The sequence below is a fragment of the Hypanus sabinus genome, chromosome 15 (assembly GCF_030144855.1).
Source record: "Hypanus sabinus isolate sHypSab1 chromosome 15, sHypSab1.hap1, whole genome shotgun sequence".
Lineage (NCBI taxonomy): Eukaryota > Metazoa > Chordata > Chondrichthyes > Myliobatiformes > Dasyatidae > Hypanus > Hypanus sabinus.
Genome location: NC_082720.1, coordinates 68,681,275 through 68,708,383, shown reverse-complemented (window position 1 = coordinate 68,708,383; position 27,109 = coordinate 68,681,275). Strand labels below are relative to the sequence as shown.

Here is a 27,109-nt window from a genome sequence, read left to right as displayed (position 1 = left end):
CCATAGTTATCAATTCTGCCACAGACACTGCCATGCCCAGATGTGAAAGGAGGATTGGGCATGGGGCGAGCAACCCCATCCTGTAAAATTCCAGAGCTACAGAAACTCCAAAGACCTCATCCCTGGGAGAGGAAGGAGCTTAAGATGGGATACACCTGGGGTCAACTTAAAAGAGTGGCCCAGGACACAGGTCTTGGGCGAGCTGCTGTCAGCTGCCTGTGCCCCAGTAGGGTAATGACTTATCAGAGTAGATAGCAGAATGGCAGGTGCTGTCTCTGATTAAATGCAACCTTTGTTTTTAAATAACTTACTATCAAGAACACATATATTTTAAAATTTAGTTCAAGAATGTTTCTGTTTTTCATTATTTTTAGAAAAAAGACTTTAAGACCTTGTGAATATTAAGCACAGATGAGAATAGTTGAATAGGTTGAGTGGGAGGGTTTTCTTCACAATTCAAGTTGTGCAATTTCCTGTTCTTTTTGTCCTATCAGCTCCCCTGGTCTGTTTATCACAAGGTCTTACACAGCCTCCCTGGTATGATAGGTGCTAATGTTGACAATCCGTGCCTTCTTACACAGTCGTCATCGTGCTGATTAGGAGTATTACACTATATTGGGGGTCCGCCATGGGTGGTCCCAAGCCGAGCTGCAAAAGGAGGGTTGGGCATGTGGAGGGGGGTGGTGGGTAACAACTCCATCCTGTTAAAAACTGGAGAGACAGAGATGCTAACAGAAGCTCCAAAGTCCTCATCCCTGGGAGAGGAAAGACCTTCTCCTAGCACACGTATGAAGTCATCTGATGAAAGCAGTAGCCACAGGGCCAATCAAACTTCAACCCGGATCAGAGGACTCTGGTGAGCTCCTGCCGGCAGCCTATGCCCCGGCAAAAAAACGGGAGATGGGCTTAAGCAGAAGGTGGTACAAGTTACCTATAATGGCCCAAATCTGTATCGTATTGGCAGTTAAAAATTGTTAAAAAATACAAAGACATCACATGTGCCTTCTGTTCCCACAACCATATTTATAGTAATAATTATGTTATTACTTTGATATCCAGTAAAATGTGACTTGCATTGTTAGCAAGTTGATTTTATTCTGAAAGGAACTATTGCTATCTGTCCATGCCTCTTGGTGCTTGTAAAGCACAAATCTCTCACACCAACAAAATAATCCCACTAATTACTGGCATGAATGGTGTACTAAAAAAGTCTTGTGAGGCAGACCGAATAAAAGAACAGACATGGATTTAATTAGGAACAAAAAAGGAAACCAAATTTTGTTGAAGATGAGTAACATGCATAAAAAATATTTTTCAAAACTCTTAATCGTGGACCCTTTTCTAGTGTTGAGGGCATGGCTTCCTGTTCCCTAAAGTTAAATATCCTAACACGTCAAAAGCTTAAGTGACCCATTGGGTAGAGAGTGAGAATCCTTACCTACAAAACACAAGAATAGTTTGCTATATTGCTTCAAGACTCCAGCCTACAGTGTCTAGCAAGGTTTTGTTATATCTCCATCCACTAGTACCATTGTCAATCAGACAGTACACTGAATTTTGCAGTCAGTATCATTTCTTTTAAATGCCCTTCACTCATATGTTTTGGCACAACATGGGTCAATAATTCTAAGGGTGACTGATTGAGGGATGTGTGTCATCTGGGAAATTTAAAGGAATAGTAGCAACTGATTGTATTCCAAAACAAAAACCTGCTTCTGTAACCCTGGAAAATATTAAAAGGTGTCTGGATAAATTCAGTATGAGATGTTTATATATATTGTTTTAAAAGCAATGGATAATGGTGGATCTGAAACACCTGAGCACTGTTTCAGCCAGATATACTACATGGTAGGATTTAGAGGTAGTGATGTAAACTGTTTAAAATTCCTTTTGCCCGTTCACCCCCACCTCCCCTCCCCCACCCCACTGTCCCAACACCCCCACCACATCAACGACAACAAAAAAATGAAACCCTTTAGTTTTTGAGAGGAGTATCAGGGGAAACGACGGGGATTTGAAAGAACTTTTGAAAACCCCATATTTAGCTGCTTCTAAAAGGCTTCACATAATTATATATTAGGTCCTTTTCAGAAAGCTGCAGGAAAGGTTTGCCCACTCAGTACTGAATAAACCATGTACTTAAAAAAATAAACAAAAAAAAACTTGCAAAGGGCTGAACCAATAAAGTACAGATGCGAGCAATGGGAAGGGCAGCCCTGCATCATGAGGGCTTGTCCGCACTGCAGGCCGACACCTCCGGAACCTTGCAGTACACGCTGTTGGAGTTCTTGCACCGGCAGCCCGGCCTGCTGACTGTGTCATAAAACTTCTGCGATAGCTTGACGCACCCAGTTGCTGGCAGGTAACAGAACAAGCACGGCAGGAACACAGACGTGGTGCCCATGCAACACCAGCGGGCACAGCAGTTAGAGTGGGAGCAGGAACATGGGTGGTCCGCACAAGAGCCCTCCTCGTCCTCATTGGTACAGTGATAGAAAATCCCTTTGACCAGGCACATGCAGGTCGCGTAGTTCACAATGTCCTGCGGGCTACACTGACAACTCTGATTGCAGACCCAGCAGTAGGGGAGAGTTCTGGGTGAGGTGCAGCGAGCACACTTGCATTTCCCGCAGCCCTCGCAGAGTAACACGTGCTTGCCAGTCTCCTGGCGCTGGGAGGTCTCCTTAAGATCGATGGCCTTGGAGCCGGACGACTTGGGCTGTGATTGAACGGCCCTCTCACAGCCAGGCTGATCGGCCACGGACGGCGGGGCAGCGTGGTCCAGTAGCCTCTGATCAGACGAGGTACTGCTGCTACTGCTAATCGAACCAGGTCTGCTGCTGGAAGTCCAAGACAGGCTACTGTGGCTGGAGAGCTGGTGGTGGTCACAGCCCTGGTCGCGGTGACCACCGGATCTCTCCTGATGGGGCGGCCTGCTGTGGGCACTCGGGTTCCTGCTGGGCTGGGTGGCGATCGGGTTTTCCACATAATCGTTCTCCAGGCGGTTTGGTTTCATCTGGTCCATGGGCAGGATTGTGGTTTGCTGCAATCTGCCATAGGGCAAGCGACCGTCCAGCAAGGGTTGGAACACGGAAGCGGGGCTTCCAGCATTCCCGAGGGAAATCCGAGACTCCATTTGCCTCAGTCTTCTTGATCCGCACTCGAATTCCACTCCCTGCAACAAAGAACCATTAACATTTTAAAACATTAAACACAAGAGATTCTGGAAATCAGGAATAACAAACACAAAATACTGGAAGAACTATGCGCGTCAGACAGCATCAACGGAGATGAATAAAGAACTGACGTTTCGGGCCGAGATTCTTCATCTAGACCTGCCGTGACCTGATGAAGGGTTTCTGCCCGCAAAATCGACTCTTTATTCCCATCCATGGATGCTGCCAGGCCTGCTGAGTTCCTTCAACATTTTGTGCGTATTATTTTAAAATGTTGTCATATTGAAATCAACTATAACTCATCAATGTACAATGCACCTGGCCGAGACAATGTAAAACTCCACTTGGTTTAAATATTACCACTGAATTGGAAGCACTGGCTATTTTAACGGATATCTGTGGTCAAGGACACGAGGACTAATTCGTTGCCTTCCTGGTGCTGGACGGTTTAGCTTATTATTTGGGACTATTCCCCGAGTATTCTTGTTATCGAAATCACACGTTCTTCGTGCTGGGAACCCCACCAAGACCATTCAAGTCAAAGCCACAGTCCTGATCTATTCTTAGATTCAAATAGATTTCCGGATTTGCCCGTTTCTGTTCATTTATGTACCAAGTCTGTGCTGCTTGTGAACGCATTTCACTGTATGTTTCCAGCACATGTGATAAATAAAAAAAAACAAAAAACGAAAGTGGAGCTGGGAAAGAGACAAACGTATAACTAACCCAGACCCTTAAAGAGTCATAAGCAATACAGACGAGCAATTAACTATCTAATCCTTCAAACCAATAATATGTCCGCTCTGCTACAGTTAAAGTGATCAGTTACATTAACGTTATGACAGCCATGGGATCTGTTCCCTGCTCGTATCTCCACCGCCTTGTCCTTTGATTTCTCTCCCAGTCTCTCTCGTTGGGGTGCTTAATTGTCAGGTTTTCTATTCATAACCCCGACTTGGCGCAGTATCCCACGGAGAGGGCTAGGCTGTGCGTGCATTATCTACAGACGTATAAAAAGGCTGCATGTATCCCGAATAAACCGGAGATCGTTCGCACACACCGACCCAAGGAAGGAAGAATAGGCAAAATAATATCTTCAAAGTGCCCCAGATTAGACCGTTCCTTTATTCATTAAGAGGTTAGAAATGCCTTCCTGGATTACTCTAGCAATATTTTATGAACTAAAACGCCCCTCACACGAAAACAGATGTTTATTCCATTTATTTAAACATTACACAGGGACATGGTTTATATACGGCAATGTGTTGTATTCTAAATAATACGACATTTGAACAAGCACAAAAAGAGACCGAAAGATGAATCACTATTATAATTTTAACCGTGAAGGCAGCGAGTCTGCATCTGGGCGCAGTCAATAATGGAATTTCATTCATAAAATTGCCGATTAATGAATGGAACAATTTGGCCGCACTCCGGGAGGCTAGGATGCGTTTTTCATCAATTTGAATAATCGATGCAAGCCATTGAAGGATACAATGAAACATATTTTCAAAATAACCCCTATTTGTAATTACAAGAAACGGGTTCGGACAATAAACTCAATATTTACCATTTAAAACGATTACCTCGGAAATGTTATTAAACTCGACTCTAGGTCCCTGTTTTCCATTTTAGTTAATAAAACAGAATCAATGTTCAGATACCGAAAATACATTGCGATTTTGTTTTTGCAGGTCGCGGAAACAGCATCTCGTCGAAATATAACATACTGTATGAGGATTTGAAGCAAAATCGGCACTGTAGAATTTATAAATAGACGTTTTCGGTATTCAAGATTTAAGCATTTACTAATTTTCTGACAGAAATTCGCTTAAACGATGCAATTTAGTATCAATTTTAAAATCCGTTGTCTAAAAAAAGAGGAATAAGTCTGATATTATCCTTAATACGATCTTTATCGGAATCATGTACTTAACCCATGAATGTAATGTGCTAAACAATAATAAATAGAATATACTTACTTTAAACGTCCCCAGAATAATAACAAGTTCCGTTAACACCCAGGTGCAATTGGGGGATGCTCTGCTTTGTAGATGCAGTACCGCTCGGCGTGAGGGCGCACAGTGGCAGATCCTGCGTAATTTTTGTGAATGAAGCGTTTGGCAGTAGCCGGGAGGGTAGTATTTTCTTTAATAATATATTAAATCAACAACAAATTTATAAAAATGAATTTGATACCCCAGTGCTAAGCATTGGGAGTATAGAAGATGCAGTCGTTGCTTTTGCAGATTCACAGTGGGGTTTGTGGCTGAATCATTGATAAACTGCAGAGTCTCCGACTCAGTACCGTCCATCAGCCCCACTTTCTGTGAAATGCATTTTTTTTCTCTCGCTCGGCGCTCATGAATGAAGAGGCACAGGTCAGCACAGTGCGCAGGCGGCTTACTTGCAGTGCACTATGGGTTATGTAGTCTCCCACCATTTATTCTCCCCTGATCTGGAGCCACTCGGACTACAATTCCCATCACCCACTGCAGGACGCCTCCGCTTCCCACGGTTTTATTTGCATACCAGTTTACTATTGGCTGTAAGTAAAGACACGCGATGTTGATTGGATAATTAAAGAGGAACTGCCGCATCCGGTGAAAGCTGATTGGGCAACTAGGAATGGGCCTGTAAATTTGCACTCTTATTGGACAGAAGGTGTTCATTGATATATTCTCTGAGATTGTTGTGAATTAAAGAATGGAGACAGAGAACGAGAGAGTGAGAGAGAACGAGAGAGAGAGAGAGAGAGAGAGAGAGAGAGAGAGAGAGAGAGAGAGAGAGAGAGAGAGAGAGAGAGAGAGAGAGAGAGAGAGAGAGAGAGAGAGAGAGAGAGAGAGAGAGAGAGAGAGAGAGAGAGAGAGAGAGAGAGAGAGAGAGAGAGAGAGAGAGAGAGAGAGAGAGAGAGAGAGAGAGAGAGAGAACGACAACGACAGATGTGCCTTAAAGGGATATCGACTTTTTGCACTGTTCCATCAGCCACATCCATTGAATCCTTCGGTCAAAATGCAGTATTGTATGAAGGTTTATACCTTCTTTACCATTTGTTGTAACAGTGTACGTTCCCCGTTAAGAGGGTTTTCCCCTCGCTCAGCTAATAATTCTTTCTCAAGCACAATGGAGGACAGTCACCTTTGCTAAATGCGGAAATCTCATTTTTACAATTAAATCCCAACGTTGAGCTATAACCTTGTCCAGAGCTACAGTGGATTGTACTTAGTTTAATGGAAAATTATTTTTTATCTAGATCAGAATAACCCAGAGTTATAATTGTTGACAACTATTCTGATAAATATATATAATAAATGTCATGCCTTGAGCTAACCCACCTGAAACCAGAGATATAGGAGCAATATCTAGAGGCCCTTTGGTGCTGTTATTCACTAAGTGAAATAATAGAGACATAATAGAGACAGAGCTGCCAATAAAACAGCTTTTATTGAAGACAGTCAACTTTTAATACCAGCAACAATCTATCAAAAGCCACGTTACTTTCTACGGTCTGTCCTTAAGGCTGCATGCACAATCACTTGCATTATACAATTTCAAAGTAGTGACAAAATCATACAAACTAATAACTTTCTGGGGCGGCATGGTAACACAGTAGCAGACTGGGTTCAATTTCCACCTTGCCAGTAAGGAGTTTATACGTTCTCCCTGTGACCACATGGGTTTTCCTCTAGGTGCTCCAGTTTCTACCCACAGTCCAAAGATGAATGGGTTGGTATGTTAACTGGTCATTGTAAATTGTCCTGTGATTAGGCTAGAGTTAAATACTGGGTCACTGAGAGGCACAGCTCAAAGGGCCGGAAGGGCATATTCCACAAAGAAAAACTACCTGAAAGCCATGAATTAACAACTTGCGTACACATTAATTATACAATTAACTATTTATAGAGACAGATACACAACTCGAGATATAACAAACTAAAAAAACCTCTCGAAGTCTTTTGACAAACAAATAAGTCATTCACTTCATATCTCTAAAGTAACTGTGACAAGTATTGATAATTCCAGTAATTACTTATTCAGAGTTTTCGTACACATTCCGATTCACATCCTGCTTTGCAACCATTGTCTGTATCCAAGTATGCAATTAATACATGTTCTAAACATCAAAATTAAACTTAATATATATAGGCTTCAAATGCATTAACTGTTACAACATCTACAAAGTATACATTGAGCTTATGATTGTCAGTAATGAGCCAATTAGAGACAGAGTAATAGAGAGCAATACAGCAGAGATACAGGCTCTTCAGCCCAACAGTATTCCTCCGCTGGTTTCCCATTAAGTCTCGTCATCTCTGCCATCTCACCATCTTATATCTTAATTCTCATTCTGACTTCCTGTCGACACTTCTTTCTTGTAGCCACCTTTAAGTCATAAAGTTTGACTTTCCCTCTCGGGGTTGTTTCCCAAAGCTCACCATTCTACCAGACTGTTTCGAGTTCTCTTGCCACAGTGGTTACATTTCATTATCTCCGTGTTTGCTGCAACATTCATCGCTGGATCTTCAGAGCAGTTGAACTGCCTCCACGCTGCAGTGTAGTTCTTTCAAAGCAGCCAACTCGGTATAAAATTGGTTCTCTCCCTTTAGCAACATTGCGAAGGAAAGCCTTGCAGGCTGTTTTCAATTTTATTGAAATAAAACATATTTGGCCCTTTGAGCCACACCACCCAGCAATGCCCCAATTTTAACCCTAGCCTAATTACAGGGCAACTTACGATGACCAATTAGAATTGATACGTCTTGGGCTGTGGGAGGAAACTATAGCACCCGGAGGAAAACCACACGATCACGGGGAGAACAAACAAACTCCTTACAGGCACTGGCGGGAATTGAACCCAGGTCGCTTGTACTGTAAAGTGTAGTGTTAACGATTACGCAATGCTGGGCTCTTCCTTAGAACTCAGAATCTCACCCTTGGTATTAGTACATTGTGTGCCAAACTCAATTAAAACTACCTCATATCAGTGCTCATGCTGACCCTTAAGCCTTCCAATTTATCTGTGCTCTCTTGTTTTAGCAATATCATCCTGAAACATGCTATATCATCCCAAGCAAATTAAGGAATTTTCCTCTGAAATAATTGCTAAGGGGGATAGTGGATTGCTCTAAACAAATGACTCCTTCCCCTCAAGCTATTTATAATGAATTATCCTTTGTGGTACATGTCACATCCTTCTCAACTTTGTGGTGACCTACATAAATACTTTGGTAATAAACACCTTCTCTCCTAGCACACACATAAAGTGCTGGAGAGACTCAGCAGATCTGGCCAGCATCTATGGAGAGGAATAAACAGTTGATGTTTCCAGCTGTAACCCTCATTCAGATTGGAAAGGAAGGGGGAAAATCTCCTCCCCGATACCCAATCAGTCAGCACTGCAAACCTTTGCCTCTCATAGAGTCCTGTGCAAAAATCTTCGGCACACCAAACTAAGGTGCCTAAGACTTTTACACAGTGCTGTACTGCTCAACATGGAGCAGCAGACAAGTTTGTAAATCTGGCGGGAGCAAAGGATGTTGGGAATGGCAAGGGTGGAGCGCCAAGTGAGTCAGGTGACAGAGAAGAAGTGTCTGGATCGGTGGGGTTGGGGGGGGGGAAACGGTGTTAGTGGCGCAGGTGCCTACACACCCACCCCTAAGACACCAGAGAATACGTACACAACGCTGGAAGAACTCAGCAAGTCAGGCAGATTCCGTGAGAAAAGAGTAGCCAACGTTTTGAGCCGAGACGCTTCATCGGGCTGATTCCAAACAAATGGCCTATTGATCATTGCAGAATGTCTCTCTGGTGCTTCCTGCTCCATTCCCTATCCCTTCCCCTTTTCCCAACCATTATTCTTCTCCCTCAGCCCCCTTCCCACTCAGTCCGGAATACAAACCCATAACAGAATCAGGTTTATCATCACTTATTCCTGTCATGAAATTTGTTTTTTTGTATGGCAGCACTACAGTGCAATACATAAAATTACTACAGTACAGTGCACAAGTATTAAGCACCCTAGCTACATATACAGTATGTGCATAAGACCTTTGCACAGTACTGTATCTCAGGTATGATCCTCATCAGTCTCTCTTTTTCTATGAGTACGTCATGTTCTGGGATTGGTAACTGTGGACATTGCCCTGAGTCTTGGAGTCATTCAGTACCAAAACAGATCCCTTGACCCTCTTGCATGTCTGTGCTGACGAAGATACACTATCTATGTATTCCACTCCCATTTAGCAGCACTCAGCACCTCTCAAGCCTACCTGCAGTGGCTGGGCAGTGCCAATGCACCCAGAAGTATGAAAGCTTCCTGGATCTCTTCACTGCAGAATATTACAATCCGTTCAATGACCCATAAAAACAACTCAGTCTAGCTTGCCGGTGGACGTCCAAAACCCAGACTACCAAAGGCAAGTAACTGACACACCTTTACAACCGCCTACCCAACTATTCACCTCCCACATAACTAGGAGAGTCCCACTAGCAAAGGTGCTCAACGACATTTTCCACTTCTTCAATGAAAAGTACTAGAAGTATTTCTGCTTCCTTTCTTTACTATCACGTGATATCCCGATCAGGATACCAGGCACATGGTGGAATTAGCTAGTAAAGATGATAAGGGTGGGGCATGGTATTGTAATGGTTAGCACAATGCTTTACAGTATCAGCGGCCCTGTCAATTCCTGCCACAGTCTGTAAGGAATCAGAATCAGTTTTATTATCACCAGCATGTATCGTGAAATGTGTTAATTTATACCTCCTTCCTAATGGTAACAATGAGAAGGGAGCATGTCTTGGGTGGATGGGGGTCCTTAACAATGGACACTGCCTTTCTGAGGCACCGCTCCTTGAAGATGTCTTGGATGCCACAAAGGCTAGTACCCAAGATGGAGTTGACTAATTAGACAATTTTCTGCAGCTTCTTTCGGTCCTGTGCAGTAGCCCCCCTACCTCCATACCAGACAGTGATGCAGCCAGTCTGAATGCCCTCTATGGTACATCTATAGAAGTTTTTGAGTGTTTTAGGTGGCAAACCCAATCCCTTCAAACTCCTAATGAAATATAGCCGCTGTCTTGCCTTTTTTATAGATACGTTGGGAGCAGGTTAGATCCTCAGACATCTTGACAACCAGGAATTTGAATTTGCTCACTCTCTCCATTTCTGATCCATCTCTGAAGATTGGCTTGTGTTCCCTCATCTTACTACCCTTTCTGATCTGCACAATCAGCTCTTTGGTCTTACTGACATTGAGTATAAGGTTGTTTCTGCAACACCACTCAACTAGTTAGTATAACTCACTCTTGTATGCCCTCTCATCTCCATCTGAGATTTTACCAAAAATGGTTGTATCGTCAGCAAATTTATAAAGGCATTTGAGTTATACCTAGCCATACAGTCATGGGTACAGAGGGAGTAGAGCAGGAGATGCGCTAGCATTGATCGCCAGCGAGGAGCAGATATTATCACCAATCCACACAGATGGTGGTCTTCTGTTTAGGAAGCTGAGGATCCAATTGCAGAGGGAGGTACAGAGGATCACAGTCGATCAGGACTGCGGGATGTTCTCCCCGTGAACACGTGGTTTGCTCCGGGTACTCTGGTTTCTCCCACAGTCCAAAGCTGTATCAGTTAGAAGGTTAATCGGTCATTGTAAATTGTCCCGTTATTAGGCTGGGGTTAAATCGGGGGAGGCTGGGCAGTGCAGTTCAAAGGGCTGGAAGGGTCGACTCCACACGGTATCTCAGTAAGTAAGTGAGTAATCAAGCAAGCAGATAGATAGATAAATCAATCATTCCCAGCTGGACTCTTCCATATTATTTTCCCCTTGAATCTGAGACAATGCCAGTTACGTTTTCCAGCAGTGCTCCCACTCATGCGGGCAAATATCAACCTCTCTCTTAACTGCAAAACTGCTCAATTGTTCATGCCAAGCAAACCTAATTTTTGTTACGCCTGTTTAAACTATTTTACAATAGAAATTTCAAAGTTGTTGGATGATCTTGAAAGCAAGGGAAGTGGACATCTTTCCATTCTGAGCAAAAAAAAATCAATTATTAACCTTTACTTATTTTTAATTTGAAAAATGACACACATTTAGACATGCAAAAACTTGAATGAACGGGGAACAAGGACATTTCCCTGGTCTTACAAACCTCCAAGGCAGTATTCGAGCTAATTGCAATGTTGACTAGAAACCAAAACCAGCTTGACACACTTTACAAAGAATCACCAAAGTAAACTGATTAAAGTGCAAAATAAAATAAATATTCTTTAACATTACATTCCCCGGCCATTTTCCAATTGGTATGCAGGATCAGGAAAAATAACTGAAGTTGTTTCATTCTCTCATGTGGATAAGTATTATGTTCTAATCAACTATTTAGCAGCTTCCATTGTAAATCCATGTTCTACCAAAGCTTAACAGAATCCAAGCAATATCTCATGGTCAATATCAGCAAGACCAAGGAACCGATAGTGCACCTCAGGAGGGGAAGCTAGGAGAGCACTCATCAGTAGTGGAAGGGATGAGCAGCGTCAGCTTCCTGGGAATCAAAATCTTTGAGGCCTAACCCATTGATGCGATTACCAGGAAAGTACACCAGTGGTTATATTTCTTTAGGAGATTGAGGAGATTTGATATGTCACCAGATGTCATCAACTCTAGCAAATTTCTACAGACGTGCTGAGGAGAGCTGTCTTACTGGTTGCATTATTGCCTAGCATGGAGGCCCAATATGCAGATTGGAAGAGGCTGCAGAATGTTATAGACTCAGCCAGTTCCGTCACAGGCACAATCCTCCCCACCGTTGTGGACATCTTTAAAAGGTGATGCCTCAAGAAAGTGGTATCCATTATTAAAGACCTTCAATATCCAGGAAAAGCCCTCTTCTCATTATTAACGTTGTACAGGAGCCTGAAGACCCACACTCAATGTTTTAGAAATAGCCTCTTCCCCTCCACCATCAGATTTCTGAATAGTCCAGGGACCCATAAGCACTGCTTCACTACCCTTTTCTATTTTCTATCTATCTATTTATTATTTATTTTAAAGCATTTGATGGCTCTGGGACTGTACTCACTGGAATTCAGAAGACTGTGGGGAGATCTCATTGAAACCTGTCAAATGGTGAAAGGCCTCAATAGATTGGATGCGGAAAGGATGTTTCCTATGGTGGGGGAGTCTAAGACCAAAATAGAGGGGTGTTCTTTCAGAACAGAGATGAGGAGGAATTTCTTTAGCCAGAGAGTGGTGAATCTGTGGAGCACGTTGCCACAGGTGGCAGTGGAAGCCAAGTCATTGGGTATATTTAAGGCAGAGATTGATAGATTTTTGATTGGTGAGGCTATGAAAGGGATATGGGGAGAAGGCAGGAGAATGGGCTGAGAGGGCAATTAATCAACTATGATGAAATGGCAGAACAGACTCGATGGGCCAAATGGTCTAATTCTGCTTCTATATCTAATGGTCTCATTGTACCTTAGAGCAATTTTTATGTCTTGCAACGTACTACTACCACAAAACAACAAATCTCACAACATACGTGAGTGATAATAAATCTGACTCTGAATCTCTTTACTGCCCAAGACAGAAGTGCTAAAGGTGTGATCCCAAGGAGCATGCATTCACCATATGTTCCAGCATTTAGCCTTGAAGGCCAATGATTTTATTAGGAGCACTTTCAAAATGCTCCTCCTACGAAGGACAGAATAATTACTTTACCCTCTTAAACTTCAGAAGAATTTGCCTCTAATTGTTAACTCAAGAATGCCATTCTTTGGGCTTGACTTCAGTGAAGGAATCATGCCTTTTCATTATTATCAATGGTTTGTAACTTGGGGTGAGTATAACAGCACATGTGCATCATTCTGCCCCCTTTAGAGTTGTTGAGATCCCATCTCTCATGCCGAGGAGATTTGATCACCGAAGGACACAACCATCCTGAACCAGACTTCCACATCAATCTGTATAAAAAAAGCATAACCTGATGGCAGATTTGGTTTCCACAATAGCTCTTGTCCCCAGGTAAATATACTTAGCAAAATAGGCAATAATGTAATATGTATTTCAGAATAGCGGCATATTAAAATGAAAGAGTCGACAGAATCTTTACATTGGACACAGAAGAGAGAATATCTTCCCATTAATGCTGACTGGATGAGAGCACATGACACTAAGGTGAAAGGACACAGACTAATTCACACTATCCCCTGAAATGTTTTCTAACTAAAGTGAATATTAGTTTGTAACTATCAACCCGGATCTTCAGAAATGTCGGAATCAGAATCAGGTTAAATGTCGTGAAATTTGTCATTTTGTGGCAGCGGTGTACAATGCATAATAATAGAAACTAGAAATTACAGCAAGTGTATATCTATATATATATATAAAGAAAAGTAAATAAAATAATGAACACAAGAAAGTCAGCGGATGCTGGAAATCCGAAGCAATGCACCCAAAATGTTGGAGGAACTCAGCAGGTCAGGAGGCATCAGCCCAGCAAAAAGAGAGTTAAAAAAATACTGAGGTAGTGTTCATGGGCTCAATGTCCATCAGGAATGTGATGGCAGAGATGAAGAAGCTGCTTCTGAACTGTTAAACGTATGTCATCAGGCTCCAGTACCTTCTCTATGGTGGCAGCAATGAGAAGAGGGCATGTTCTGGGCGATGGAGGTCTTTAATGCCGCCTTTTTGAGGCATGGCCTTTCTGAGGCTGGTGCCCAATGACAGAAATAAGGCCTGAATGAATGAAATGTGCAATAATTTGCTACCATATTTACCAAAGAGAAATACATTGAGGCATACTCCAACTGAGGTCAGAACAATAGACATTTGTAAGTGGTCGTGGTGCAGTCAAGAGATTCAAGGAAGATCAACAAAGGAATGGAGTGAGTGAGAGTTGAATGCCTGCGGAATTTTCCTTCTGTGTCTGCCTCTTGCTGCATCAAGGCAAAACTCACTGTGGACAAAGTATAAAAAGCTGGTAAAAAGTAAAAAGTAAAAGAATTGCAGTGGTATTTAAAGGTTAAAGTTTTGCACTGTATTACAATCAGACCTCAATTTAGTAATCTAAGATGGACAAGTTCAGCACAAGTTTACCAATATTAGCATTTAAGATACTCCAGCATACATTTAGTATCAAGCTGCGCTTTTTAAACTATATATTTTCAATATATTTTCAGAATTTTGCCAAAACTATTTCACTGCCATATTAAGCTACAAATTAAGATTTATAGTTTACATTATAATAAATTTCCAGAGTAATAACATGTAAGTTTCAAAAGCCATTAATTTCTTCCTTAGGTGCCTTAGAAACTCACAGAATGAAATGATTAAAGTTCCAAAGTTTATCCTTCAGTATCCTCTCAGGTCCCTTAGGTAGTGTAAATGCCTGCAAGATTTACAAGTCTCCTCACAGTGTTCCTTGTTATTAAGTTTAAAATAAAGAAAAATTCAGTCATTGTTTATGAGCACCAATAGGCATATAAAAAACATATTTTTCACATTTGTATTTAAAGAGCATCACATAATAAGCAATTACTAATCCATCTCTGCAGCAGGTATTATACATGAAAGCATTTTTACCTTTATGCACCCTGTAATCCACACAACCGTACCTCTCCACACATCAGCTCTAATGACAGATGCCACTGGGAGCCTACTGCTTCTGTGCCTCGAACAGGAGCTACAGAATGAGGATGCAGGTGGGCGGGAGTGTGCAGACTGTGCTCGCTCAGCCCACCCACATCAAACAATGCCATCTCCGTGCCATACAGCAGGGCTGCTCACACCACTTGGCATCAATTGAAAGCACCCATTTAATTAGAAATATTTTTTGAAGTGGCAGATTGTTCACGGTGTAACTGCAGCACAAGTGATTCTATCTGCAACAGTTGTGTTTCAAGCACATTTGTCTTTTAAAATTGGGTTTGAATCCTGTGGAATAGGTGATAGAGAATTTCTGCTTCCTTTCTCTGGTTCTACCTCCGAGCCAATCCAACATTTTGATGTAATTATCGGACTGAATTTGATATTCCGAAAAGATGTAAAAAATACTTACCATTTCTCCGCAAATTCAGTGGGACCATAAGACATAGGAACAGAATTAGGTCATTCAGCCCATCAAGTCTGCTGCACCATTTCATCGTGGCCAATTTATTACTCCTCTCAATCCTATTCTTCTGCCTTTTCCCTGTAACCTTTGATGACACCCTTATTAATCAAGAATCTTCCAACTTTTGCTTTAAATATATCCAATATCTTAGCTTCTACTACCATCTGTGGCAATGAATTCTACGAATTCCTCCTCATGTCTGTTCTAAAGCAACATCCTTGTACTCTGTGACTGTGCCCTCTTGTCCTAGATTTCCTCTACTATAGGAAGCATCCTGACCTTCGAGGTCTCTATCTATCCTGTCCACTCTATCTCGGTGTCTCAATATTTGATAGGTTTCAGTGAGATCGCTCCTCGTTCTTCTAAACTCCAATGAGTACAGACCCTTCCATCAAATGCTCCTTATACTTTAACCCATTCACTCCTGGGATCATTCTTGTGAACCTCCATCCTTCCTCTTCAAGGTCAGCACGTGCTTTCTCAGATAAGGGGCCCAAAACTGCTCACAGTACTCCAAGTGCAGTTCTTTTTTCATATTCTAGCCCTCTTGAAACAAACGCTAACACTGCATTTGCTTTCCTTACCACTGACTCAACCTGCAAATTAACCTTTAGGGAATCCTGCACGAGGAGTCCCAAGTCCCCTTGCAATCTGATTTCTGAATTTGCTGCCCATGTGCAAGGGCATGGTTGCGATAAGTTCAATCAACACCTTAGATCACATGTTAACACAGATAAGAGTCCAAATTCCAACTGGTCTTCAATTGAGTTTCATTCTCCTGAGCAATATTTCCGTTTCAATGTACAGTCATAGATCAGTTTGCCATGAAATGTTCCAGCCAAGATTAGTAATTCTACACTATATACTTAAACCTGAAAGGCAGTGTCATGAGTTGAAATAAGTAGAGCCTGCAGAACATCAAAATCAACCTTAGGCCATTCCACTTCGGACACAACCTGGGTGCATGCCACTGTTCTGCTTCAACATTTCAAAGCCAGCTTGGCAAGAAATGCAAATCTCTGATCAGGGATCCTAATTTTCAATCAGAAAATGCATAAATATTTGCAATATATCCATTTTCCCTTTAATTTACTTTTCTTTGAACGACTCCACTGAAACCAAAATCTTGTGAACATTTTTCATACAAGTGATAAGACAATCTACTGGCATGGAAACAGGCCACAAAATAAAACAAAATAAATTTCATGACACGTGTGAGTGATGATAAACCTGATTCTGAAATGGGTCTCTATTGTGGACTGAGAATGAGAAGGGGGCAGGGAGAGGCAAATAATGGTTGGGAAAGTGGGGAGGGAGTGGGAAGCACCAGAGAGACATTCTGTACTGATCAATAAACCAACTGTTTTGAATCAAGTGACCTTGCCTGGTGTCTCAATGATGGAAGTGTCTAGATGTGCACCATTTCCTGCTCCTGAAGCACACTCCTCAGTCACTACCACACCCCTGCCATGGCACTACACCCTCTCCATTCCCAAAGTATATATATATATGCCCAAGACTTTTGCATAGTACTGTACACACTGGTGTCAATCTGTAATGGCCAATTAGACTACAACTCCCACACCAGTGCTTTCTAGGTATTACTGAAGACCAGTAAAAACTTATTTGATAGGCCATAATTCTGCACCGAGGCAGAGTTAGTAGATCTGCTGCATCATAGATCCATAGGCAAAGGTTCAATACTGACCTCTATTGCTCCCTTGGTGATCTTTTCATGTTCTTACAATGGAGAGTATGTTGACTGGTTGCATCACATCCTGGTATGGAAGCACCAGTGCCTTGGAAGGGAAAATCCTCGAAAAGGTAGTAGATTTGGTGCAGTACATCATGGGTAAAGCCCTTCCAACCACTGAGCACATCTATATGAAACACTGTTGTAGGAAAGCAGCAGCCATCAGCAGCGATCCACACCACCCAGACCATGCTCTTTTCTTGATGCTGCCATCAGAGAGAAGGTACAAGAGCCTCAGGACTCACACCACCAGGTGCAAGAACAGTTACTACACTTCACCCATCTGGCTCTTGAACAAAGGGAATAACTACACTCACTTGCTCATCCATTTAAGAAGTTCCCAAAACCAATGATCTCACTTTAAGGACTCCTATATCTTGTTATGTGTGAGGTGGTTCATTTTGGTAGGTCAAGTATGTTGGCAGAATTTAGTATTAATGGTAAGACTCTTGGTAGTGTGGACGATCAGAGGAATCTTGGTGTCCGAGTCCATAGGACGCTCAAAGCTGCTGCGCAAGTTGACTCTGTGTTTAAGAAGGCATACGGTGCATAGGCCTTCATCAATCGTGGGAATGAGTTTAGGAGCTGAGAGGTAATGTTGCAGCTATATAGGACCCTGGTGTACTGTGCTCAGTTCTGGTTGCCTCACTACAGGGAGGATGTGGAAACCATAGAAAGAGTGCAGAGGAGAGTTACAAGGATGTTGCCTGGATTCGGGAGCATGCCTTATGAGAATAGGTTGAGTGAACTTGTCCTTTTCTCCTTGGAGGGACAGAGGATGAGAGGTGACCAGATCGAGGTGTATAAGATGATGAGAGACATTGATCATGTGGATAGGTAGAGGCTTTTTCCCAGGGATGAAATGTCTAGCGCAAGGCCGCACAGTTTTAAGGTGCTTGGAAGTAGGTACAGAGAAGATGTCATGGGTAAGTTTCTTATGCAGAGACTGCTGAATGTGTGGAATGGGCTGCTGGCGACAGTGGTGGGGGAGGATACAATAGGGTCTTTTAAGAGATTCCTCGATAGGTACATGGAGTTAGAAAAATAAAGTGCTATGGGTAACCCTAGGAAATTTCTAAGGTAAGGACATGTTTGGCACAGCTTTGTGGGATGAACTGCCTGTACTGTGCTGTAGGTTTTGCTTGTTTCTATGTTATTTCATGTTCTCGTTACTTATTGCTATTTATATTTACATTTGCACAGTTTGTTGTCTTCTGCACTCTGGTTGATCTTTCATTGATCCTGTTAACGTTACTATTCTATAGATTTGCTGAGTGTGCCCAGATGAAAATGTATCTCAGGGTTGCATATGGTGACATATACGCACTTTGATAATAAATTTACTCTGAAATTTGAACTTGGTGGTCCTTTTAGGGTAAATTGCCTCTAGTATGGAAATATGTGATAAAACCTAGGAAGAGGGATACAGGGAGCAAAATATGAAATTACTGTAAGCTTTTAGTTGGACACTTGACGGTAATCAGTAGACCAAAGGACCTATTACTATGCTAACTAACTATGATTAGACGACTCACAGTGATCGTAAAATTGGGCGTGCATCTTGCTTCTTCTGAATAGAAACTATTCATGTCAAAAGAGAAACTTCAATTATCAAACTTCAGAATGTCCCTAAATTGTGATGTACCGAAAACTGCTGTGAAGGAAGAAAACTCCCACAAAGAACAAATATACTATCTTGATATTATTTCACTGATGCTGGAGATAATAATACCAGATACGTGCTCTGCTCATTGACAATATATATCCACATAGTCCTATCTAAACACAACTGGTCATACGTATTTCATTAAAATTATGAGCATATCCTGCCTCTCAGATATAGTGTGTTGCAGTTGTAATATAGATGCACAGTGTGAATTGCTTTGTTGCAAGTAAAGCAAATGTTTTGTATCAGTGGCGATAATTCTTGTCTGGCATTGGCTAAGAGAAAAAGATATTGGACAAAACTTGGACTTTATTTTTTTGAGTAATGGCTTGGGATATTCACGGTCTGTTTTAACACATGCCCAAATGGTCAGGGCAGCTTTGGGACTGAGTTGACTTGATTAGTTTGCCAGCCAGTTTTACATCTTGTCCAAAAGGGAACAGTCGGACCAGGTGATGTTTCCCTCAGTATTGAAACCAGTCTTGTTGATAATAGTGGTCCTCAAAGGACCCCGGACACAAGGAAAATGTCCAGGGTACTCTCCAGTCATCCTCAGTGAAAAATACATGTATATCATATCAACCACAGTAAAGTAGGCCACCATCTGTAACCAGCTAGTGATATTCTTCTAGATAAACTGTACATTAGCACCTTTCTCTTAGAAACAGGAGTGCTGAGCACCATGAATAATCCCTTTCTGGGTGTGATGTGGAAGATGCCTGTTACCTTTGGAATCGCATCAGAGCAAGACACAGATGCCTCCAGGCAACAGAGGAAGGAAGGAAATTGGAAAAGAAAATTGGTGAGAGAAGAAAAAAGACGTTAACCTGTTTGCCGACTGCCACAGAAGAGGTTTTGTGTATAAAGCACATTTGGGAAGCATTAGCTTTTGCCTAGATGTCACTATGACACCGCGATCTTTGAAGTTAAGGATCTATAATTAGGAAAACAGAGTAGAACATCTTGAGAGCAGGAGTTTTTTTTTGTTGCCTGAGATGGAACTTTGTACAGTCAAGGAAGCATCTGCACTCTTGCATGAATTGTGAAATTTTCTGCTAAGGTAACATGAAATGATGAACCCATTCAATTTTCCACAGACAGAATTTCATATCTTAATTATTAATACAGTACTATAATGCCATAAAGATATTTACTGTTTGAAGGCAGCTGCTCTTAACTTCAGTTCACCTCTTTTATGATTATCTCCAGCCACGTGGTCACACACACACACACACACACACACTCTCACTCTCTCTCTCTCCCCCCCCCCCCACCCCCCAATAAATATCAACAGAAGCAAAGAACCATTTGGTCCATTATTCCTGTGCTTGTGTTGCTCCCACACTACAAACAAAACATGCTGAATTAAGTTAAAATTTTGCTCTTTACTTTGCAGATGCTTTAAACAACAGACATTGCTAAAGTAACACCCTAGCACTCTCTTCACTTTGGGGCCTGAGCTAAAAGACGGACCAGTGTGGGAACCCCACCACCATCTCCCACTTTCTTTCTCCACTATCTGAGGTACCTAATCTAAATCCATTGGTCCAGCCCTAATTCGATTGCAAATTGAGCCAGAATACAGAAGAGCCCAGAGCTCAAGGCAACCAAAATAACAGTTTCAGTGAAATATTGTACAGAAAAGGATGTGCAGGGCGAAGGAGTACATTTCTGAGACCGAGGTGGAGGAGCGTTGTTGGGAGAGACATAAAGAGAGATTTATTTAACATCTGTCCACACTATAATCTGAACTGACAGTAATTGATGGTAACCTAGCATGCCAAGAACGGAAAAGTATTCAATTTCGCAGTATCCTCCAGAGCCAAAAAGCAGCATTAAAATAAAGTTTGTGAAACTTTAGAGAACTGCCCAAATTAATACTAAATTCTATTAACCAGATAACAGGAAACTATGAAGTCAATTCTGCCTTTAATGAATTACTTGCTGAAGCTATTACAGAAATAGTTGGATACAATTAAATACAGATCAACAGGGATTGATAATACTCTTTGGAAAAGAGAACACATAAACTAAATGCTTTAAATGCTTGTAAATTAGGGCAATATCGAATGTTACTAAAATACGGGGAATAGAGTTTCTGACACAGAGTCAGAAAGGTATCAAGTTAATAATATGGAGGGGTGTAGCATTGAGCAGATAATAAAATACTCCGGCAGTTAGACACATGATTCTTGGACACACCCAAAAACAGTCATATTTTTGTCGTACTTTATCAGATTAACTAGGCATTTGTCCCACTACTATTTGTAGGAACTTGCTCTATACAAATTGCTGCATCTTTTGCTGCCACACAATACCAAATGAGCTTCAAAGGTACTTGCTTTGAAGTGCTTCTGAACGTTGCACGATTGTGAATCAGAATCGGGCTTATTATCACAGACATAAGTTGTGAAATTTGTTGCTTTGCGGCAGCAATACAGTGCAATACATAAAAATATGTATATATGTTGTAATAAGAACTATAAAGGATAATAAATAAGGCCAGTGTAAAACTTGAGACAGTGGTCATGGGTTCATAGTCCATTCAGAAATCTGAACAGACCCTGAACCATTTACTTATTTAAATTTATTTAAAGATACAGCATGGTGATGGGTCCATCAAGTCTGTGCCCCCAACTCTACCTATGTGACCAACTAATCTACATACCTGTGACCTTTGGAATGTGGGAGGGAACTGCAGCACCCAGAGGAAGCCCATGCGGTCGTGGGGAGAGTGTACAGACCCCTCACAGACAGTGGCGGAAATCAGACCCCAATCAATGATCACTGCCGCTGTAAAGCGATCGTGCTATTTGTCAAAACAGCATGCCATCAACTCACTAAACCTAACCCACACGTCCTCGAAATGCGAGAGGAAAGGGGAGCATCCAGAGAAAATCACCACAGTCACAGGGTGAACGGGAATACTCCTTACAGACAGTGGCAGGAGTTCAACACGGGTTCTTGACTCCAAAATGGCATTATTCTGACCACACCACCCCATTTAATAAATAGGAGCTCTTTCCTTTGTTTACTATTCAAAATAGTGTTGTTAACAACTGTGTTGAAAAACTGCAGGGCTTCGCATATCAAGTAAAGGACATCCAGCTCTGCAGTAGGAAGTACTGGGAGACTTGTGAACTTAAAGATTGAAAGCCCCCTATAAGAGTCCAAAACTGTGTAACTCTCATAATGCTGAAAATCAATTGTAAAGTCAATTGAAAGTCCACACAAAACACAGCATAATGTTTAGTTACAACTTTAAAACATTTTTTAAACTCCTCTGATATCTTCTGGTACTATGAACATAAGTTGGAGTTTGCCACTAACACAGTGGCTGTTTGATTCCAGTGGAATGCCAGGACAGTGCAGTAATTATTACTGCTTATGTCTTCAATGTACATGCCCCAGCAAAATCCCAGTGTTCTTCACCCCCTAACAATAAACAGGTTACCACTGCGGAAATGACTTCAAGTGTTTCTTCAGTTGTGTGAATGGCTGTCAGATTTATCATAATAACTATTAACAATGTTTTTTTTTAACCTGTTAGCATTAATGGGGTAAATGGCAGTGATCCAACTTGCAGACATATCAGGAGGGTCAAATTACACACATTTGAAAGATTTGAAGAGAGATCCATTAGACCATAAAACCACAGGACAAAGGGCAGAACTATGCCATTCGGTCCATCGAGTCTGCTCCACCATTCTATCACTGGCTGATCCATCTCAACTCCATTCTCCTGCCTTATTTCTGTAACCTTTGACCTCCTTACTGATCAATCTCTGCTTTAAATATAGCCAATGACTTGGCCTTCACAACCATCTGGGGCGCAGAATTCCACAGAGTCACCACAGTTGATAGAATAAAGATGGAATACATGTGGCTTGCTACTTCCTTTACATAACCCACTCGCCCAGTCGTCAAGCAGTATAACATATTTTTCACTGTGCTCTTTGCAAGGGCACTGAAGGTCCCTATGATTAGCGTAGGGACTGCATATGACTGGTTTTGCAAAGGTTCTGCTTTTTAATAGGGAGTCTAGAAAATTGTAAAATACAAACAGTGTTAAAAGTTTCATTTGATTCTCCAAATTATATATATCAAGTATATGAAGTAATGGAGGGCTATGGTCCCGATGCAGGTCGATGGGATTAGGCAGTTTAAATGGCTCAGCACAGACTAGTTGGGCCAAAGGGCCTGGTTCTGTGCTGTACTTTTCTATGACTCTCTGACTCTATCTTGGCACATTAGAAAGATTTTGGATGAGATTTCAACAGAACCAAGGCAATTCTTGGAACTCAACCATGTTTTTCCTGGTGTAACAGGCACGCTCAGTTTGAACCATTTTTCATAAAATGTATGTATTTTCCTGTAAATACTTGCAAGAAAGTGAAACTCAAGGTAGTAAATTCTTACATATGTATTTTGATAACAAATTTACTTTGACAAAACCATATTTTGATCTCTATGGGTTCAAATTAAATTTATTTACAAGGTATGCATGTCACCATATACACCCTGGCATTCATAAAAGAACAAAGAAATACAATAGAATCAATGAAAAGCTACACACAAAGACTGACAAACAACTAACGTGCAAAAGAAAACAAACTGCAGATACAAAATATAATAATAAACAAGTAAAGAAATAATACTGATAACATGAGTTGTAGAGTCTCTGAAGGTGAGTCCATTGTTTGTGGAATCAGTTCAGAGTTGAGGTGAGTGAAGTTATCTATGACAACTTCCTGAACCTGGAGGTCTGGTACACAAGGCTCCTCTACCCTCTTCCCAATGGCAGCTACCAGGAGAGAGTATAGCCTAGCAGTGGGGGTTCCTGATGATAGATATTGCTTTCTTGCAGCAGTGCGCACACACACACACACACACACACACACACACACACACACACACACACACACACACACACACACACACACACACACATATATATACCTAAGACTTTTGCACAGCTCTGTAAATAGGCAGCAAATCATAAAACTCTGCAGGTGGGGGATACCCAAAGCCACACACACAAAATGCTGGAGGAAGTCAGCAGGTCAGGCTGCATCCATGGAAATGAAAAAAAATAAGAGTCAGCGGTTCAGGCCGACTCCCTTGCTGAGCATTTTGTGGTGTGTTGCTCTGGGTGAGCAGCTGGGGTATTGAGCAGGTGGAGGAGCTGTTGGATGGCAGAGAGTCAATGTGGAGCAGTCAGTTTACAAGGGGTTATACCAGACAAGAAGATTGTGGAAGGCTTCACAACGCTATAAAAGCTCTACTACATGGCATTTTCCCAATCAGGGGAGCCACGGCAGAGCTGTAGAAACAAGTCCAATAAGTGAATAAAAAGGCATTTATTACTTCTTTCCTCTAAAGTTTAATATTTATACATTAACTGGACCATCACTACATTAACATTACCACACTCCCAACACTGCCTTGGCAATAATGGTTTCTTTAATTTAGAATGGTAACCAAGAATTTAAACAAGTTTAAAGATTTGACCTTCATTGGAAGCCTGCTATGAAAATGTGGTCCAAACGACTCTGAAAGGTGTATTTTCCAAGAACAAACCCCACAACCTGTGCATTTTATAAATGTGTTACCGGAGCCTATCACTGTTGATCACAGTCAAGGCTTTGGGGACACAACTGGAGTCCAAAACACTAATAAAAATTTCAGAATCCCATGTCATAAAAAATGAGATTTGATTTACACGGTCGCCATAAACTAGGGTCCTGATTATAAACAACAAGATCAGGCAATGCTGTAAACCAGTCCCCAAAAAGGCTGTGATAAAAAAAATCCTGGAATCCGGTGCGGCAGAAAGGGAATGTGATTTTAAAACGCGATAGACTCCTGCCCCGGTTAAAAGGACCGGATCAGCCTTTTCATGTAAAGGGCTTTACATTTCAACTGTTTGCAAATGCAAGTCAAGATCAGGGCATTCACTAGGGAGTGGAGTGTGCTGAAGACAAAAGTGGATATCTTACTGAGTCAAGTTATGGCCGGGTTGGTAATCTCCACCCTTTCAGAATGTCTTCAAATGTTTTGATGTATCAATATATTTTCAGTTAGCAAACATAAAGTTTGGTGCGAATGCAAAGGGAGAGATATATTGGAATTTGACCCAATCTCTCAACACGTCAAAGAGCTGGGGGCGGGAGGAACAATAAGCGCTTGCGATTGTTTAACAATCGGAGAGAGTAAACAATGATTAACATATTCGAATTCTAACGCGTTTAAGAATAAATAGGGTGAGCAACAACTCAGAAAAGGCCAAAAAAAATCCAGTTAGACGACGTAAATTAATTTATTAAGAAAAAAGTCTGCGCTGTCTATTTGAACAGGTCAGAATACAGACTGTGGGATCGGGGGCCAATATTTAGGTAGCAGTGCGGGAGAGTGAAGCTGAATGGGCTGAGTTTGTCTGTGTTGGGAGGGGTAAGCTGAATTCTTTCTTTAAGCAGCGCTTGATACAGACGGCCCGCCTGGCAGGCGCCCCGAGCCTCACAAAAGGACAGGATGTGTTCATTTGTAAGTAAACCACAGAACGGAAATTATTGTAATTTTCTCTAAAGTATCCTACTGTCTGCTCTTCGCCGCACCCCCACCCCGACTCCTCCCCTGCATACAGAGGCAGAAAGGAAGAGGAAAAAAGGGATCCGTTTAAACGGGCTGCGATGTTTATCCACGGGTCAAAGTCCAAACTTTTAAAATGCAGAAATAAAATCTTAGGAACTGCTAAATGCCATTTTCACTTGTTATAACAGCCCTAGTTGAAAGTAAAAAAAACAGAACGCCCAAACCAAGGCTGTGAATGGAACACCGTATCATTTTCTCTGACTGAATACTGCAAAATCATTTACCAATTAACATGGTTTGAATTAAAACAATATTTTGATATTTCTACTCTTGTTTTCGTTATAGATCCCTCGAGTTAAATTGTCTCTTCATATTTAAAAGAAAATAAACGCGTCTTAGTTTACAGCGAGGAAGAATAAAATTATATTTAACAGTACGTTTAAAGTAACAGGACGGAATGATAATGTTGCATAACCATTAAATCGGATCCGGATGTTTATAGAGAAGATAAATTAGAACGCTCACAATCTTTATTTTGTTTTATTTCCGACTTGGCGGTTGCCAAAACAAGAGGAAAAAGTGTTGGCGAGCGTACGCAGCAAAGAAAATTTGGTTTACGAGTTGAACATGCATAACTTGTGTGTGAGGGGAGGGAGGGAGGGTGAGGATTCATATTTTTCACGCACAAATACAACCTAAATATCACTAAACTTACAACGGCACGTTTGAAAGACGAAGTTTGCACGCATATTTTCCTGTTCTGTACAGATTAGATTTTAACATTAACTTTGTACTAAGTGCTATCAATTCCAGCGCCGTTTCTTTTAAAAGTGGCTGAGATCAGGAGATGACCGATCTACCGCCCCGCTCACTGTAAGGGAAGGATTGCTTTAAGAATTTCTGAACTCGAGACACTCACCGTGAAACTTGAGCAAGGAGGTTGGCGAGCGGTTCTTGGGAGTTCCTCTCTCTTTCTTTCGATTGGTCTTGTGCGCTTTTCCAACCGATAAGAGTCGCCATGTATCGATCGCCGCTGTTTATTGTTAGCGTGCTGTCGCTGTCAATCTTTTTTTTCACAGCCCGGAAGAATCGGGGACTATACAAACACGAGGGATGGGAGGAGAGGTGATATACCGTCCAATAACAACAAATACACCATTCTTGTACTCAGCAGCAATGACTTGGATCAGACCGTTTTCATTCACTGAACAGTTTTTGTTCCAGCCGAGGTGAATTTTGTGTTTTAGCCAGTTGTAACTTTGGTAGAAAGAGCGAAAGAGAAAATTGGGAGGGGAAAGAGTTAACATTTAAAAAAAACGTACGGAGAACATATGAAGGGATTTTTTTAAATGCAGAGAATTGTTACAATCTCTGACAACAGACATGGTTAAAAACAATCAATTGGACAGGTATTTGAAAAAACTAACTTGCAAGGCGATGAGGAATGAGCGGATTGCTAGGATTGACTCAATGACTTCCGTCTGTGCACTCACAATTCACTGATGGTCGTCTCATTCAGAAATCTGTGCAGACCTGAGCACAGTAATCCAGGCTGGCATTGTACCAGGTGATCACTGAAAATCATCATTTTATTTTGAGGGAGTGAGATTTTGTCTGATCTCTCGCATGGAAGTAAACGAACTCGTCGTATCACTTAAGAGCAAGGGGATTATTCCAACTAATATTATTACTCGCTCAACATCATAAGATATAGGAGAAGAATTTGGCTATTTGGCCCATGGAGCATGCTCCGCCATTCGAACATGGCTGATTTAAAGTTCAAAGTAAATTTATTATCAAAGT

The 27,109-nt window shown here is 41.6% G+C and overlaps 1 protein-coding gene across 2 annotated transcripts; it reads right to left on the bottom strand.

The window, feature by feature from the left end:
- Window positions 1-1,943: 1,943 nt before the first annotated feature.
- Window positions 1,944-26,391, bottom strand: spry4 (sprouty homolog 4 (Drosophila)). Of its 2 annotated transcripts, none has more exons than XM_059990490.1 (2): window positions 26,226-26,391; window positions 1,944-3,175 (listed from the first exon to the last, which is right to left on the bottom strand). In XM_059990490.1, the coding sequence occupies exon 2, from the start codon at window positions 3,134-3,136 to the stop codon at window positions 2,222-2,224; it is 915 nt and encodes a 304-aa protein (XP_059846473.1). In that variant the 5' UTR covers window positions 3,137-3,175; window positions 26,226-26,391; the 3' UTR covers window positions 1,944-2,221. The 2 variants fall into 2 exon arrangements, with proteins under 2 accessions (XP_059846473.1, XP_059846475.1); XM_059990492.1 differs by lacking the exon at window positions 26,226-26,391 and adding an exon at window positions 5,159-5,679.
- Window positions 26,392-27,109: the final 718 nt, after the last annotated feature.

Coding starts and splice junctions, on each gene's coding strand:
- spry4 (XM_059990490.1), bottom strand. CDS start 3,136: ATGGAGTCTCGGATTTCCCTCGGGAATGCTGGAAGCCCCGCTTCCGTG.